Here is a 16,469-nt window from a genome sequence, read left to right as displayed (position 1 = left end):
TTTGAATCATCATTAAGGACGTAAATGCGTTCTGCAAAAGAGCTGCAAAGAGCAATTAATGGGGCAAAGTGGATAAAAAAATTAGAATATCCATTGCAATAAATACACAGATCGAAGGCTTAAATTTAGACACACACCGCTGTGGTTTCATTAACGCTAAATGTGAGTTTTTAATTTTTCCTCTCTTAAATAAGTAGGCATTGAGCTATAATAAAATACTAATCTGCAATGGGTAAAGGGGGTCTCTCATTAGAGTAGTACAAATGTGTGACTGTACTAGTAGTACACTAGCGCTAATATTTTAAATCTATAATAATGTTTGCAACAGTGACATAAAATAATCCGATTCAAATACTATATTTGGAATAATTATTTATTATATAATTGAGATAATCTTCAAATAAAAAAATATTACGGCACAATTAATAGAAAGGAAAAAAAATCTCGAAAAGTAAAGTATAAAATGAAAGGTTAGAATACTAAAAGTCATATGTACCTTTAGAACAAACTAAGATTTATTTTTATATGTATGATCCATTAATTTATTAGATGCCAATAAAGCAACTCACAAAAATAATTTGGTGCAATACCTTTGCCAAAAAGAATTAATTAAATAAAAAAAAAAACTAACTGTCAAGTGTCAATGTCACTTGCTGATAGCAAACAGCAACTGTCAGATAATTAAAAAAATATTTCTCTGTTTTGAAAACAATAATATGTATTCCATTAAATAAACCAACAAAATGTGATTGTGAGTGGGTATTGGGTGTTTCATTTTGAAACATTTATTATATACAAATGTTGAATCCCATTTAAATTTCACAATGAAACACCAAAACCGATATAAATATAGATATTCGCTTTTGCCGTTTGAAAATGGGTAAGTTTTTCTTTAATATTTTACTTATACAATGTTATTAATTTAATATAATCTTATACTGGCTACTTAAATTCCCACAAATTATACATTTGTACTAATAAATATCAATCTAAGATAAAATTTATTAAGCTGAAAAGAAATATAAGAAATTTATTATTGGCTTGTGGCATATGTTAAACTACTAAATATTTATCTATATAGTAAAATCTAATCAGACCTAACTGCTACAAAAATGAATAAAATGTATAAATAAAATCAATTAAAATTATAACATCAATAAGATTAAAATAATTAAAAATATTTGATATAACATCAAATATTATAAAAACTACAATCAAAGTATTAATAACTCAAACAGAGTTTTACAAGATTACTTAAAAATTAAGAAACTAAAAGTAAAAATGCTAAAAAGAACATAAAAAAATTCAGAAGAATTAATTTTCCAACCAAAACAGGAAAAAAGCCAAATAAACAACATTTGACAGCAAATTGGCATGATATAATTGATCGAGAGCTTGAGTAATCTATGATATTCACATTGGTTTTGTGAAAAAATAGTATTTTGAATGTCAAAAAAACTGTTATTGGAATTTTGGAAGAAAAATTAAAGTGGAAATAAGTTGTATTACAAATAAAAATATATTAATCATAAATCATTGAGTTATTAGCAAATCGCATGAAATATGTAAATCTAAGGTTTGTTTATCTTTTTTATTAATTCCTTTGGAATAGGCTACTCATAAATATATATATTTACTGAGTAATAATTAGTCTTTTAAGCTCGCTGCAATCATTTTAATTAAATAAAATTCTTCCCAGCTTTATGTTTGACATGTGTTTACAGTTTAAACCTTGACAAAAACAGGTTATTGAAGAAAGTGTTATGCTGGCACAAGATAAAGCTATTAATCAGGCTTTAATCCAAAGTGCAGGATGTGCCAAAATACCCAGGCCAGTTACTGCTGATTGTCAAATCTTGTACCACATGTGAGACGGCCCAGAATTTTTCTTATAAATTGTTACAAAAACAATATTTTTATGACAAGAGATAAATAACTTGTTAATCCTGTTAAAATCTCATTACCGCACTCGCAATTTTATTTTAAATAACTTTCAAACATACAAAGTACTTGTACATAATGCATATGTATATGAGTTCCAGTTACCTATATTTCCATTCTTTTATATATTCTTATTGAGTCTTAAGCTTTAATAACATGTGTAAGTTATCTTAGTGGAAATTCAATTATGATTTTTGTGACCTATGTAGGTTTTGAGACAAGTTTCAGGATGTCAAAATAATAGTTTGTAGAAGCTTATAGCTGGGTATCTCGAATTCCGAGATGCTTACCTAATTCTGACTTAGATGACTGGACTGTTAAACTAAAGCACATATTCCATTTAAGAATACATTGGCTCAATTATCCCAACCCAGAGCTACATACACAAAAAAAAACTGACGCGTAAATGTTGCGTAATATCGCGTGAAAATTTAGCAACACTACAAATAATACTAATAATATTAATAATTATATTTATGTTGGTGACCGCTCAGTTATGATGGAAATTGTAATCTACCCGAAACATGTCGAGCATTTCTCGATAAATAACAATATGACTTCGGAATAATTACTTATATTATCAACTTTATTTAATAGTTTATATTATTATGGGCTACAATGTAACTGTAATACTAATAAAAACTTAAGTACAATAGTATTATGTTACAATAATTACTTTTTGAACTGAATAACAGTTGTACTTGTAATGCTAAATATCTAGTCTACAGTATGTATGTTTTGAATCTAATATAGTAGTGGATAATTATTAAATAGTAGAACCTCATTACTGCAACAATATCAATATTTCTTATCGAGCAAAATATACAAAGAAACTAGGCTGAATTGATAACCCGCACTGTATATTCGGCTAAAAATAACTCATACTCATATACGAAAAAAAAAAACCAATTTATATTTAAAGATAATTTGTAAGATAAAGATTCGTTACAGTAATAATAAGAAACGTTTGCGACTCGCGACGCCCGACAGGAGTGATTACTTAAACTAATCTAATTATAACTATTTAATATTGAAATTGAAATTTAAAGCTACACAGATTGGCGCCGTAACGCGTTACGTAACGAAGCGGTCTACCCTCCCATGAGAAGTTATCACTTCAATAAATTGTAAAAGAACCTTTTCGAATTATTTATATTTTATTTTTCTTGAATCGAAACTTGCATTACAAAAGAAACACAATCTTGTTCGGATTTGGAGGTCTGAAGGCCCTGGGACAACAGAGAGGGGAAGGAGGAACCTTAGTTATGTTTTTATAAATTTAAGAATTTCATTTCTGTCAGGTTTGCTTATAATTTATTTACTCTTTGTATCAGTAACTTTTAAAACAGCAATACTGTAATATTGCTATTTATTATTATAATTTGACTTTATCTAAATATCTAAACATATATTACATTGAAAATTCTTAACAGTTGCCCTCCCCTAAATCCGCAATAAAATAAAATTACAAATTGCCTTATTAACTTGAACATAGTAATTAGTTTATACAGTAAATATTTGTATAGATATAGGTTTGTATGTAGGACACGGTTTTGTACAAAGCCTGGTTGGGGTCTATTTATTTATTTTTTTGTCGCCAAACGTCAATACACAGAGTATTGAGCCAATGTAATTACACGCAAGGGGACATAATATCTTGAATCGTGATCGTAATTGGAGGCATTGATAATATATGTAGTTGTTTATACTTACACTGCTAGTGTCTATGTGTGACAACATATCGATCACGAAGAAAAAGAAGAAAATGATCGACCCTTGACTCGTTGGCTCCCATGAAAAGAAAAACTATAATTGTGTAACGCGATGGTTAATTAACTACTAACATATATTTCCTAGACAACCTCAGGTTGACTAAATCCAATTTGTCTTATTCAAGTAGGCTTTTACAACCTTTGATTCCTATTTACAGAATTGTATTAAAACGTGAATCTACCATATTTGTTCTGAGTGTAAATTCTAACAAGAAGAACCGACAATACTCTGACTAGTTACTCTATTCCAACTTTGAAAATACAAACTTATGTTAGTAAACTACATTTATTTATGGTAAATCCTGCCTGAAAGACAAAAGTATTCGTTCTATGTTTTTTATCGTCTGTATAAAATCTTATGTTATTATTTTGTGTATATACATGTGAGTGTAGTATCGTTTTTGACTGTGGAATTTGGCAATGAATTTATTATTTGTAAGATGTAGTTACATCCTTTATTTGCTAATATATTATATACCGTTTCATACTGCTTAAGATGGCATCCACACTTATCACCGAATTATAAAAGGTCTTCTATATTTCTGCGATTGTTATAATTATACGCTTACTAATAAATAATAAATAACATTGTATGATTCTCTTTTTAGTTTAGTTTAATTATTTGTGTAATTTTTTAGTCACGTCAAGAGACATATATTTTCTCTAAAGCTTCGGATTTACTCGCTCGAAATCTGTAAAACATTGTAGTCCAAAACCCTCATTTCCAATTTTGCCCCAAGGGGTGTTTTATAAAAAGTAGCCTATGTCCTTCCCGGGGACTCAAACTAACCCCATACCATATTTCTACCAATTCGGTTTAGCTGTTAAAGAATGAAGAGATAACAGATAGATCTTATTTATAATATTAATAGTAACAGCCTGTTAATTTCTAACTGCTGGGATAAGGCCCCCTCTACCTTTGAGGAGAAGGTTATAAACATAAACTAGGCTCATGAAAATTCAGTGGTGCTTGCCTGGGATTTAACCCGCAATCATAGGTAAAGATGTACGCGTTCTAACCATTGGGCCATCACGGCTCATTAATAATGTTTGTAGGAATTTAATGTTTTTTTTTGCTTGTGGAATATACCAGTAGCCTACCTAATACGGTCCAGTTTTATTTTACCCTACAAGTGTGTTCTTTCCTCCATACTGTTTCCTATCAGCGCCGTGATCAAGATCTGACTCATACACCGTGTAAGTTACGATGTTAATATTGGTTATGTCGTTAAGGGCAGATGTATCGGCATAAAAATAGTCTCAATTGTCTATTATGTTTTTACGTTTTCCGATGCGATATCGGATCATTGAAAATATCCTTAAAATTATTGAATAATGTATTTTTTATTATTAAAAGTATACAAACTGGTAACTGGGCCACCTAATAAACCAACACCCGATGCCCAAAAACATTGACATCGTAAGAAATCCAGCCTAACATCGTCAACGTGCCACCAACCTTGGAAACATGCGCCTTTATTTACACCGACTCACCCTTCAAACTAACACAATAACTAAGTATTGTAGTTTGGTTGCAGGATATGTGATGAGATACTGGTATCTACTCAGTCGACCTTGCGCAGTGCCCTAGCCATTTTATATAATTTATTCATACTTTGTAAAGAAAAAAATATTTTACAGATTTTGTTAATGTTCAAGAAGGAACTAGGAAAAGTACCACTCATGCAATTGACTCGAACATTTGATCATGCAAATATCAAGTAAATTCTTTGTTCATTGAATTTTGATTGTAGGTGATAACACGAACAAGAGATCGATGCGCTCGATAGTCCAGAATGAAATAACAAATATATTCGTTGGAATTTATTTGTTAATCCAATACCTGAACTGAAAGTTGAAATTAAAATAACACGTACATGCAACAAAGTGTTAAGTATGATTAAAGGTTATTGGTAAAACGATATGGCCCATTGGTTACTACACATGAATCTTAACCGATGATGACGTGTTCAAACCCAGGTGATCACTGAATTTGAATGTTTTATTTGTGTTTATAATTCTTCTTATGCTTGAAGGTGGAGGGAAACATCGGGGCATGTCAAACGAAATTCTTCCACACGTGTATCCACTAACCAGTAAAAGAGCAGGATATTGGAATAAGCTATAAACCTTGAAGAAGAGGCCTCAAACTCAAACTCAAACTCAAATTCCTTTATTCAATATAGAAGTATTACATTTTCTTATTGATTGTCAAGTTAAACACTACCACCGGTTCGGAAAAAGAAAACACCCTGACCTGAGAAGAACCGGCGAAAGAAACTCAGCGGGACTTTTTTTTTTTTTTACGTCAAATTAATTATATACATAATTATATATGAGTAGAAACAGCCAGGAGGCGATCGTTTCATTCCCAAGGTGTGCTATCAAACATAAACTCACTAATTGTATAGTAACCTTTCGCACACAAGCGTTCCTTAACAATTTTTTTAAATTTCGCAACAGAAGCATTTTGAACGCTTTCTGGGATCCTGTTGTAGAAGCGTATACATTGCCCCACAAAAGAGTTACTGACTCTATGTAGTCGAGTAACAGGAGTAACAAGATTGTGTTTGTTCCTTGTACCAACGTTATGAGAATCACATTTTCTCATAAAAACATTAATATTTTTCCGTACATACAAAACATTACAGAATATATATTGAGAAGCAACAGTCAATATCTTAATTTCTTTAAATTTATACCTCAAAGATTCCTTGGCTCCCAGGTTATAGATTGCGCGAATAGCCCTCTTCTGCAGCACAAATATAGTATGGATAGCGGCTGCGTTACCCCAAAGCATAATACCGTACGACATTATACTGTGAAAGTAACTGAAATAAACTAGGCGAGCCGTATCAACATCGGTAAATAATCTAATTTTTTTGACCGCAAATGCCGCAGAACTCAGTCTACCCGCCAATCCGTTTATATGGGGGAGCCACTGTAATTTGGCATCAAGAGTAAGGCCAAGAAATTCAGTTGTTTCAACTGGATCCATCGATTCCCCATTGATAAGTACATCGGGTTTTACATTTTGCACGTTTGGTGTACTAAATTTTACAATTTTAGTTTTTTTATTATTCAGCCTAAGATTATTTACGCTAAACCAGTGTACTATATCAGACATAGCATTGTTTACATCGTCATACTGTACCTGTTTCCTATTAATTTTAAAAACCAAAGAGGTATCATCAGCAAACAATACTATATCATGTTTGTTCCCAACAAGAAAGGGCAAGTCATTAATATATATGAGGAATAGAAAAGGTCCAAGAATTGATCCTTGTGGGACCCCCATACCAACTAAGACCCCAGGAGACCTTGTCCCTTTAACGTCAACCCTCTGAATTCTATTGTTAAGATAAGAAGTCAGAAGGTCGAGTGCACATTCTCTAATTCCATAGTGATATAGTTTCCTGACCAGAGTTTCATGTTGAACACAATCAAAGGCTTTGGATAAGTCGCAGAAAATCCCTAAGGCATCCTGCGACCTCTCCCAGGCTTCATAGATATTTCTTATTAGTTCGATACCTGCGTCGGTAGTCGAGCGACCCCTCGTAAATCCAAATTGTTTTCTATGAAGCAGATTGTATCTATTGAAATATGCTAATAATTGATTTAAAATAATTTTTTCAAATATTTTGCTGAGGGTTGGTAGTATCGAGATTGGCTTATAGTTGTTAGGATCTGAAGAGCTACCAGATTTAAATATTGGAATGACTTTACTATGTTTCATCAGGTCAGGAAATACACCACGTTGAACACAATCATTGAATATTATTGCAAGATAAGGTGCAATTAGATCAATAATTGAATTAATCACCTTTACAGAAATACCCCATAGATCAGCAGTTTTCTTAATGTCTAATGACCTAAATGTACAAATTATGTCATTGGTGTTTACAGGGGTAAAATTAAATTTTGACTTGCATTCACGTACATTTTCTTTCATTAATGATTCGGCAACTGCTGGAGAAGAAATAAGTAACTTAGTTGTAGAAACTGGTATGTCAGCAAAAAATTGTTCAAAAACTGAAGCAACTTCCCGTTCACTATTTATGACTTTATTAGGCCTTAGCTTCTAACAAGACTGCTTACAAACTGCTAATTTTATTTAAGTTATCGTACATTCAAAAATCTACAGATTAAGATAAAAAAAAATACTAAGTACCTACGTCCGTATAAACGCATTTGAATTGTCATTGTATAAATGAATATAATATGTACCGGTATATGTCGATTCTACGGAGAATAACCGACATGAAACTCGGTAAATAACCGTAATTTTTTTTTTTAATTATAAACAAAATAAGCATCAAATCAAATCAAAAATCATCTGACTTGACACAAACCTATAGTAACTCTTTCACTGTGAAAACAGTCAAACTCTGCAATGCACTACTACTGATATACGGCAGTCAGTAAGTATTATCTATTCATATCAAAATAATGTAGTTTATAATTAAGTATTTATATTATATTTTTATGTGTGTATTATTGGGATGTAGTTATGTGTAGTTTATTATTATACTTTACTATAAATATTATTTTATTATAGTTTTTATCTCTTCTCTCTATCTATTTCTGCACTTACCTGTTTTCGTTCTAAGCTTCTATTACCGAAGGTTGTCTGTGAGAGATCTTTGCTTATGTATTCATATGTTGTGAAATAAAGTATTTAAAAAAAAAGATCGTTGTCTACGTTACGATAAATGCCTTTGTCGTAATGCCTAATGTTACTGTTAGAAGTGTTAGAAAGCCGTAGTATATAATTCGCGTATCAACAATGCCTGAATAGTGGGGATAAATCGCATGAGTTGTGATTCTAGTTAGTATAGTGAGAGGCGCGGGCGTCGAAAGACTAGCCATCCATACTGAAAATTATACGCAAAGTCAAAAGTCAACGCAAAATAAACTCTGTGTCGCCGCATATAAAACCTCATTCGTATAAACTTTATAGTGGTTGAGAAATAGTGACCCCAGTGTAGTGTAACAATGAATGAAGATAACTCTGTTAGTGATGACTTAAAACGCCAGGCGGCTATGTTTTATAATTCAACGGAAAGGTTTGTTTTATAATGTTTTTCTTTTTTTAATTATTAACCTAAACGGAAACGGTTTGTGTATCATTCGATATTCATAACATTTTTCTGCTCTGTTTAACTTACGCAATGTTAGATTTATGTCGAAATTATAATTGTATAATGAAGTACTGGTTTATTTTGAACACGTTTTAAGATTGATTAAAAAATAAGCTACTTTCGCTTGAATTTTAAATTGTAGTATACGCTGTTCTTTTAAACATTTATTGATACGTGACATTGGCGAAATAATATAGGCACAGGCACGAATAAAAATTACAAAAAAAAAAACATTTATAAAAAATCATCTATGTTATATCTTGCTCTGGAATCGTACAAACAGAGCATTGTGTGAACTCACATAGATTAAAAAATAATTACCTTAATTGCAACTGACGTTTGAAAAATGCAGATAAAATAATATAGATTAATTAGAAGTTTCTGAATTATGTTGTTTATATACCTATACATTTATAAATAATAGGTAAGTAGGTTTTATACGGTTACCGAACGTTCGTATTAATGACGAAGTCGTGAGCCGCGTACGAAAACATTAACAACTACGTGAGGAATATGATATGAACATATAAATTACATTAAATAAATAATTATAAACAATGCCTTTTTTACATAAGGCGTTGTAGTGCATAAAAATTATTTAGCTTACGCCGTCAAAGCTTCGTTCGAAACAAGGAACTCGTTACAAGGCCGTCGTCTTTTCATTCTACATAATTTGAATATTTTAATTTTATCTGTGTTCGATTTTTAATTTTGTCATTAATTTAATAATTAATATAACCTTAACCATTCAAATCACGAATATAACGCAACTAAAGCACCGATATGAGTATATAAATACAAAATTGTTTGACATTACATTAGGGCGAACGGAAATTGTCATATTGTATAACACGATGTAGGAACACCGCTGGTTTAGGGTGTCCACGTAATATGTATTTGTTTATCTGTATTTTATCACTTTTTCGGCGATGATTCCAAATTATCAACTCGATATGACGTCACCGGATCCTCTCGACATTTTATGCTCCCCTAGTACAAGCAACCTTTACTTTAGACGAAAATATGAATAGGTATTGGCAATCATTGTGTATCCGCAATAATATTAGAAAATGTTTGCTTTTAAAAATTATATTAACGCATCGTGATACAATAACGTGGTTAATTGAAATACAAAATCTCCTTAGATATATTATCAATAGATGTTCGTTTTGTTTACATTAAAAAAAAAAAATACCTCAACTGATATTTCACCATGACTTTCACATGACTTTAATAAATGAAATTTTAATTTAAACAAAACAGAATTAACGGTGTATTATCTGTATTGTATTTGAGATAACGTCACGGCTTCGTCTGCCAGAATGTAACAATAAATAATTTTACTAATACGTCTTCCACAATAGTTGTTATCGGGTCCATATTGTATTATTCGTAATTCGTTTCTTTTTTTGTTACATAGTTACAAACGTTGGTAATACGTTGGTCCCTATATAAAAAGATAGACGGTATAATGCTTAATATGAACATAGATTTAAGTCATCAGTCTCGATCAAATAAAAAAGTCAAAACAAACCCAAACAATTTTAGTTAAGTTAGTTCCCAACTATATATGGCATAGTAACTTGCAGACGCGCTAAAGATAATACTAAAGTTTAATATAATAATAAAATGTAGGTATGTAGAACTGAAACTTGACTAAGGTTTTACTTAGTAAAATAAGTCGCTATTAAATCTGACAGATCGTTATAAACAAAAAAAAAAATAACAATTGTTTCTTTTTTCAAAGTTATAATCAAGTTTTTATACAACGACCGTGTATTTGATAATTTTCCTAAAACCATCTACCGTTTCATATTTCAAATACAGTTTACATATTATAAGAATAAAATACACGTTTTTGTGACTGGTTGATTAATTAAAAATGTCGTTATGACTCACAGTATTAATTACGCATTTGTTTTTAGTAAAATATAACTTACTTAAGAAATATTACACTTTGCATTCGGGATTAAAATAACTTACATTAATGTATGCAGTACAATTTTAATTACTGGTTTAAACTCAGAGGTAGGGCTTTGTTGAAACCCGTCTGGGTAAGTACCGCCAACTCATCGGAAATTATACCGCCAAACAGCATTACGTAGATTTTTTGTGTTCCGGTTTGAATGGTGAGTGTGCCAGTGTAACAGATACAAGGGACAAGACACAGTTCAGCTCAGCTTGGTGCATTGGCAATTTAAGGAATCGCAAATCACGTCTTCAATAAACATAGCATTCGATAACAATAACAACATACATCACAACTGGTTACTATAAATACTAGTATTGTTACTATGTATGCGAATAATCCTCATAGTGACTACTGTACCAATTTCTCTTATTTTATTTATAATAGCATATGTACATATGTCTTAAGTACATATTCACTGTTTGTGTGAATATTAACACAACCAGTCAAACGTCCTATCTGCCGTACTGTGCTAATCAGCCATAACATAGATAAACCTTTAACATCTTATAGAGTAATAACCCAACCGAAGAATTTTGATCACTTACTCGCTAATAAACTCGTTATACAGTTTGACGAGGTATATTTTGTTAATTAAATTACTTATTCCTATTAATATACTTTCTTGTGTGATATATAGATTAAAAAAAAATTAAATACCAGTTCTCAATCGACGCAGCTATATAAGGAACATACATAAGTATATTGAATCGATGCTTGTTTTTGGAGTTAGGTATAGTAATAAAAGAAATTCGAAGACATTTATGTACAAAACGACTATTACATAAAGTAGTATAATAATATATTTCAGATAATCAATTTACCAGCCTCCCACGGAAGCCCCTGTCGTCAATTATTGCGGACAATTACTTTTCAATCCAGCCGCTAATGACTTTAGCGATACAGGGACGGAGGCTACAGACACTCTTTATTTCAACAAATCTCTAGAATTATTGCCATTTTCTACGCCTTTACTCAAGTTTTAATTTATTTAGCAGACATTTTGAAAATTTAATCTAGATTTAAATTTTAATATTTACTTCTATGACAAAAACTAACGATGTATAAATGTATAAATATATGAGTTCGGGGTCGGATAGAACTTTATGCAAAATACACATAAATTTTGTAGTTTATCTACGAACTTTATATGTAGTTTCAACTGCATGTCGTAATAGGTAAGATTCATAATAATTTAAAATCAGTAACATTTTGAAATTATTTTAAATGACCTTATATCCTGCTTCACTCGTGTCGATGTTTGTGACAAAAAGTTTTTTCTGTGCTTTGATGCAAGGTCAATTCTACTGCCAAATTGACACTCTCGCAATCAGTTCGAAACGTCATCGTTGCTGTTTAAATGTTTTCCTTTTCTACTAACACAACAATCCAAGTCGAAGTCAAAAATCTTTATTGAATATATAAGTGTTACACTTGCTTATTTATAGTCAAAAATCTACCACCGGTTCGCAAATTAACACCTTGGACCTGAGAAGAATCGAAAGAAACTCAGCGGGATATTTTTTGTTTTTTAAATGTCAAGTGTTCAAATATTGTTTTCACGTACTAAAAATGCATATATTTTCGTTACTTGAAACTAAATAATTGTGGTTCGGTCGAATTGGAACTCAAATATAATCGGGATCGTATAATAACTGATATAAATAAGTAAAATTGTCCCTCATTACGATTTAGCTGAGTTTTATTTTTGTGAGAAATGTCTAAGTCGAAGTTGGATCGAAAATAAATAGGAACGTATCATAATCGTAATATGTTAGTAGAATTAACCCCAGGACGTTATTGCTTATAAACTGTAATAATAATTTAATAAGACTATTTAGTATTATTTATCTAAAAAAAATGTTGGAGATCACGTTTCATATATATTTTAACGTTACTGAAGTTATACTTCTTATTGCGCGTTATGAAAAAAAACACGCACATGTGATGCGATAACGTGAACAGTCAAACTCTCGCCAAACCGCCAATAAAGTCAATTCTCTCGAAATAGCAACTTCATACAAGATATTATTTTACAATGTTTATTCTATACAAATTTAAATTTGTAGGAGTGTCATTGTATTACTGAAAAAAAAGAAATTATATAATATAATTGTCATTAATAATTTGCATGCAATTAAAACCTATGTATTATACCTATGTATAATTACGCAGAAGAAGTAAAACTTCTCATGTACCTTATGTATTTATTTTTATTAATTTACTTCTCTTATTAATCAAAATAACTGCATTAACATGTATTGCATCCTAGTCCTAATTATTAATAAAATTAACTCAAGTTATGCTTATTTTATGTACGTTTTAAGGTGGAACCGCATGTGCTTGTTAATTTTCATACACAATTACAATAATTTTCAATGACAATTTCGTTCGTTAAAAAACCTCTGAGACACGCTGAGTATAATGGTACAAAGTTCATGTCAAAATATTCAGCGGTTTTTGCGCAACGTGCCTTCAAAAAAACAGCGATTTTATTATAGATATAATAGATAAACTAGCGCCCCGTCCCGATTATGAATCTATTCACTCACGAAGGCGCGCCCCCCCACGCTATATTTTATCGGTGTGCTTTAATGATGCTCGTGGTCACGAGTTACCTTAGTGTGGGTGAGATGACTCATGTAGGATACAGACAGCAAAACAAATTATATAAGTATAAAATAAGAATTTTAATACATTTCTAACAACTTGTATGTTAATTGATAGCACGTATGTTTTAAATACAGTAATGGCAAGAGGACAATTCAATAAATTATTCTGACATCACAATAACTTATCTTATTTTGTATAATAATACAAGGCACATATAATATTAAAATATTTATTGAATTACTGACGCAATGAGAATATATTTCTTCATATGTATGTACATCCAAATAATCTATGCTAATCAGTGTCGGTTCCTGAAAAAATAGCGCCTTGACTTTCGACGAAATTCTAACCAAAAATTCGCAAGTGAAATGAAACTTGATATAAATAAAGCGGCACACATAGCACACAAACCATCAACCACGTTCTACCCCCTGGAGGGGTAAATTTAAAAAAATAAACTTTCCCCGGGACTCAAACTATATCCGTAAAAATTTTTCATGTAAATCGGTTCAGCGGTTTAGGTGAGAAGAATTAACAGAGTTCCTATAGATTAAGAATCGTCTGTACGGTATACAGCAGAGCTATTAGGAAATCTCTTTAACCTTCCTTTGTTCTCTTGCTAGATTGCTATATTACTTATAATGTACCAGGAAATCGAATGGACGTCATAATCCTTTTAAGTTATTTACTGACCCAACGAGGCAGCAACGGAATGATCATTGACCAAGCGTATAGAATAGGACGAGTTATTACTTTCAAACAATCGTTGCATCGACCCATTCGTGCTACCGATGTTGAATGTCATTCGTTTATGTAACTCCTCGTAACTGCTTTATTCACTTTAAAGGTTTTACATTGTTTAAAATATTTGAGTGTTTTATTTTAAACCAAACGCTTCAACAAGGAATGTTATCAAATATATTCTATACGACATACACCCGCGGCATTGTTTGAGTGGATGGATTGATTCAGTTTTTGACGAAAATCTTTAATAAACTTAAATCAACCTTACATTTACAACATTACCCCATTGAAGGGTAAAAACCTATGGAGTTCAAGCTTGTTTCGTATTTTACTTCTTCAACATTGGTTCATTACTTTAGCCGTGAAAGCATAACAGACAGACAGACAAACAGACAAAGTTACTTTCACGCTTATAATATTGATCTAGATTTCTGTTCTAAGTATATGTACGACGACGTGATGTATTAATTGCTTAGGTAAAGCACAGAGACAACTTTCTAAAAACAAAAGCGTGTTTCTGTAATACTTAATTATCTTTTTATCTCATTCGTGAAATTTTGACATCCAACTTACGGTAATACGCCGTTTTGATACGTATATCCTGTAAAATTTTATAATCATTGTAGTCAGTATCGCATATCACATTCTGACAATTCACGCTCGTGTTCTGATGTGAGTTTCGAGTTTCTTTTTTCATAATACGTCTAAAGGTGGCCCATTTACAAATCTGTCTATCCATTTATCGTATCTTTACCGACTCGTACAGATCAAGTAAAGTTCTACATAAACTAAAGACAATTCACAAGTCGATTGACTTGAAGAATTGGTATTTGTCCTAAAAATTCGGAGACTCGTAATCTAAATCAAAGTACAGCAATGTAAACACGACAGTTTGTTTATCAATATTTATGCAACTATCTCAAAACGTGTACATTGTCCGTGAGCACCGTAATGTAATACTAAGCACATATTTAAATAATGATTAATAATTGTGCTACTAAATACCTTAATAGGTATCTAGTAGATATAATAACGAAAACATTCCACTTTCGCAAAATATAAATGTATAAAAGTATAAAAAAAATTATTTACGTCAGATGTGCGTCTACATGCTTTGGATGTGTTTAAATGATTTGTTTCTATCTGTGTAATCCACCAACCCGAAATGGAGCAATGTGGTGGAATATGCTCCAAACCTTCTCAAAAGGAGAGGAGGCCTTAGCCCAGCAGTGGGAAATTTACAGGCTGCTAATGTAATGTAATGTTTCTATTTGAGACCGTATTGGAATTACAGTAGTTAATGGCCAAAAGCCGTCTGCCTTTGTCACGATTTTTTTTAAGTTAGTGCTAAAATTTCATCAAAGAATATAAAATTAGTTGTGTTAATAATAGCTATGCTATAGACTCACTATATGCACTTTTATGATTTTCGTTATGGATCATAAAACAGGATGATGGTAATCAGCGGTTGAAAATTTACCACGTGTGACCCATATTAAAGAAAAATCTTCAGTGTAATGAAGCCTTTTAACCTTTGACTGAGAATAATTACGTAATTAAAAAAAAAAAAAACAAAACATATTCCTTATTCAAAATCTCCATATTGTCAACATGATTTTTGACCTAATTCCTCTCGTACAGCCTGTAGATAAGCAACGTCAACTAGAGTTATAGCAGGATTAAACGGGATAAAAAGGGACCGGACCGAAATGGTCGCCCATTCTGTGTGCCAATCGTAAGAGGATGACTAAAAATACTACTGCTTAAATAATATCTGTGTATGGATTAAGTTTACTCTATTATAAAGGAATTTAGTGTGATCCGCTACGAATGAGATTTTTACTTTTTATTTTAAGTGGTGGAACTCGCTCGCTTTTCTTTTTTTTTACAAGTTGTCTTCGTGTAAGTTTTGGAGAGTAAATATTTGACGGCCTCCCTGGTCGAGTAGTGTGTACACCGGTTTTCATGGGTACGCCACTTCGATGTCCCGGGTTCGATTGTATGTAGAAAATGAATATCTGAATGTAGAAAAAGTTCTTTAGTTTTCTATGTTGACTTGGGTCTGGGTGTTTGTCGTACCGTCGTTACTTCTGATATTCCATAACACAAGTGCTGTAACTACTTATATTGGGATCAGAGTAATGTATGTGATGTTGTCCAATATTTATTTATTTATTTAAATATTCGTTATATAACATTTTACGTATGCCTATATAACTTGATTTTTAATTAATTTTAAAATGATCATTACGCAAAATCGATATAAAAATTATATTTTTTTAATTGATA

At 31.4% G+C, this 16,469-nt stretch overlaps 1 protein-coding gene across 2 annotated transcripts in view; it reads left to right on the top strand.

Moving 5' to 3' along the window:
* The first annotated feature begins 700 nt into the window (after window positions 1–700).
* Window positions 701–16,469, top strand: part of LOC125064380 (vesicular glutamate transporter 1) — a 47,210-nt gene continuing 31,441 nt past the window's right edge. The window contains exon 1 of one of the 2 annotated variants that reach the window (XM_047671369.1): window positions 701–880. In XM_047671369.1, the coding sequence (XP_047527325.1) occupies window positions 825–880 (56 nt within the window). In that variant the 5' untranslated portion in view covers window positions 701–824. Of the gene's footprint in view, window positions 881–8,550; window positions 8,780–16,469 lie in introns of those variants that run through there. The other variant, XM_047671368.1, reaches the window with a different exon arrangement.

The sequence above is a fragment of the Vanessa atalanta genome, chromosome 5 (genome assembly GCF_905147765.1).
Source record: "Vanessa atalanta chromosome 5, ilVanAtal1.2, whole genome shotgun sequence".
NCBI classification, from domain to species: Eukaryota; Metazoa; Arthropoda; class Insecta; order Lepidoptera; family Nymphalidae; genus Vanessa; species Vanessa atalanta.
This window is presented reverse-complemented; position numbering and strand designations above follow the sequence as displayed.